General features: G+C 51.0%; 1 protein-coding gene across 1 annotated transcript; it reads right to left on the bottom strand.

Moving 5' to 3' along the window:
- Positions 1-861: 861 nt before the first annotated feature.
- Positions 862-2,298, bottom strand: LDOC1 (LDOC1 regulator of NFKB signaling). Its single transcript, XM_036271070.1, has one exon. The coding sequence runs from the start codon at positions 2,097-2,099 to the stop codon at positions 1,662-1,664; it is 438 nt and encodes a 145-aa protein (XP_036126963.1). The 5' UTR covers positions 2,100-2,298; the 3' UTR covers positions 862-1,661.
- Between the last annotated feature and the right edge of the window lie 359 nt (positions 2,299-2,657).

Genomic DNA, 2,657 nt, shown 5'->3' with positions numbered 1-2,657 from the left:
AATCCTCCTGAAAGTTTCTGGCTGGCAGAGGTACCTGCAATAATCCCTCAAACAAGCTTCTCTGGTTTAACATTTCAATGACTTAACCCGGAATAATTATCTCTCAAAGGTCTGCAGATTCTCCTCAGCACCCACTGGGACTCTCTGAATGCCTCTAAGCCCCCCAGACCCACAAGGAGATCTCAGCATAGCTCAGCAGTGTAAAGTGAAGTTTAGGAGACAGCCTGCATCTTGCCAATTTCCATAGGCAGGAATCTGGGGCACACGTATAAGTAAGGATTCTAAGGGTGTCAGCCCAAGAAGGATGAAACATTAGAATAAGGCTCTATTTATTATGGGTGCACTTACCCAGGATCCAGAATTTAATGTTAGCTCAAGCACCAGAAGGGGCATTAAATTAATGTGCTCCACTGTTAATTAATTAAAGGTTGAAGTCAATAGCACCTCAAAAGCAATGAAAAAGAATTCCCCTGTCAGTGTTGAGGAAGGAACTTAAAGACTCACAAAGGTAGGAACATTGTATGTGTCTGGATTTATGCCTGTAGTGTAATTAATAGTGCCCCCTTTCATTTTCAAAAGTGTCCCAGTTTGGAATGGTGTGCTACCTGCTCAGCCATCCTTTACCCATGCCACCCTGGAGGTCCCAAAGGACACTCCCTTTGCCAGTGCTTTAATGCGTTGGCAAAGTGAGCACCAGAATCCCTATATAGTTCTATGGTACTTGTCCTCTGCAGCCTAGAGATGACAGTGGGTAATACTGGGATTCAACCGGGTTTCCCGATCTCAATGAGCAAAAGGAAAATCAGGGTGAGAGTGGTAGAGGCCAATGATATCACTTAACCATTAAAAGACACTGCATTATTTATTTTTTTCTGTAGTTCTTGATATTTATTGAAAAGAATGTAAGTCCTTTTTCCAAGTAGTATTGAGAAGCTGGGCTGAGTGCCTGTTTTTGTTTTATTTTTAGTATTTTTGTCCAAATGCACACATCTGTGGGACTGCTGCAATTTTTAAAGAAAAATGACAGCTATGCAAAACTGATGCATAGCATAAAAGAAATGTCAACAATTTGGCTTCCCCAGCACACTAGGCCCCTGCAGCAATCTGGTGGGGGAGGGGAGGACTCAGGAAATAGGTAGAGAACTAACCAGATTGAAAGACTGGCCCCTTCAAAGGTTAGCGAGATGTCCAAATCAATGTCCAAGGAGGTGTAGCCAACTCAGGCATCTTCTAGGTGGCTCCTTATCTCCAAAGGTGGTGGTGGTCTGTTGCTGGAATGTAGTGGATGGTGGTGTAGTGACAGCGTAGGTCTTTGGGCAAATGCAGGCCTGGCAGTTGGCAGGGCTGTGCATAGTCAACCAGTTTGTAACAGGGCTCAGAGGGCTCAGGACACAGTCCAAATTAGCAGGGGTGAGTCCTAGGGCAGGCCAGTAGGTGGCAGTGTGTTTCAGTGATAATTCCCAGCCCCAGCAAGTAACTGGAGCACAATTCTTGGAACAAAGACAAGCACTATGGGGATGAGGGAGAGAACTGGAGATAATGGGTAGTGAAAGAGATTGGAGGGCCAAGGTGGAGCACGGTGGCTCCTGGAAGGGCAGAGTGGGATGTGGGGGGGTGGCAGCGTGCAGGGCCCTCCCCTTTAGGCCCCAGGGTCTCTAGGCCTAGTAACCATCTTCTTCGTTGTCATCATCATCTTCCTCGTCATCCCAGCCAAAACATTGTTTCAGCTCCTCCAGGAAGGCCCGGTAATCACTTAAGATGGGGCTATCCATCTCAATGTAGGGCACCACCCACTCCTCGGCTTCCCCGGTGAGCAGGCTGATTAGGAATGCCACTTTCATGGCGTCGTTGCAGAAGCGGTTCTCGTTGACAAGCATGTAAGACGCCGTCTGCACGATAAACTCGGGGAGACGGGAGGTCTCGCCGTTAAACTTTTCCGGGAAGGGCACCGGGCAGCTCGGTGGACGTACCTGGCGCAGCAGGGTGGCTCTTTCGCACACCAGAAGCCGCAGCTGTTCCATAAGCTGGCTGTTCTCGATGCTCAAGGCGCGGTGCCGCACCAGGAGGGCGTGCAGCAGCAGCAGCAGCTCGTCCACCATGGCGAACAGCTTGGAAGGCGGGGCTCAATTTGATTCCGCTAGGCTTGGCTTAGGTGCGCACGGAGGCCTCGCAAGCAGTACGTGTCCGCACAGGAGCCGGTGGCCCTGGGACTAAAGTGGTGCACGGAGAGGTCCCGGGGGCTGCGCAAGCTACGCCTACAAAGCCGCTTTCCACACGGACGCGCCAGCGCGGCCCTAGGTGGGGGTGAAGGGGGAAGAGGCGTGTCCAGGAAAAGGTACTGGCACGGCGTGGGGGCGTGGCCAGAGTGTGGTGGATAGGGCTGCAGTGACGTGACCGGGGAGGGCGTGGTCAGGGTGTGGGCGAGTCTCAGGGCTGAGGGCAGGTAGTTCTGGAGGCCCACTGATAAAGGCGGGGTAGTGCCGCCAAACCCTGGATGTGTGGCTGGCGTTTGCCAGGGCCCAGCAAGAGCTAAGACCTTTCTTTCAGAGAGGGCCAACCTGCTGAAATTTAAAGGATTATTTAACCCTCAATCCAACCTACTCAAAAAATTCAATGCTCCTTTGTGGGCCTGTGGCCTCTACCTTCCGTTTGTGTGA

This window comes from Molossus molossus, unplaced genomic scaffold (genome assembly GCF_014108415.1).
Source record: "Molossus molossus isolate mMolMol1 unplaced genomic scaffold, mMolMol1.p scaffold_m16_p_2, whole genome shotgun sequence".
Classification (NCBI taxonomy): domain Eukaryota; kingdom Metazoa; phylum Chordata; class Mammalia; order Chiroptera; family Molossidae; genus Molossus; species Molossus molossus.
The sequence above is the reverse complement of the archived record's forward strand: the minus strand, read 5'-3'. Positions and strand labels throughout refer to the sequence as shown.

Coding starts and splice junctions, on each gene's coding strand:
- LDOC1 (XM_036271070.1), bottom strand. CDS start 2,099: ATGGTGGACGAGCTGCTGCTGCTGCTGCACGCCCTCCTGGTGCGGCAC.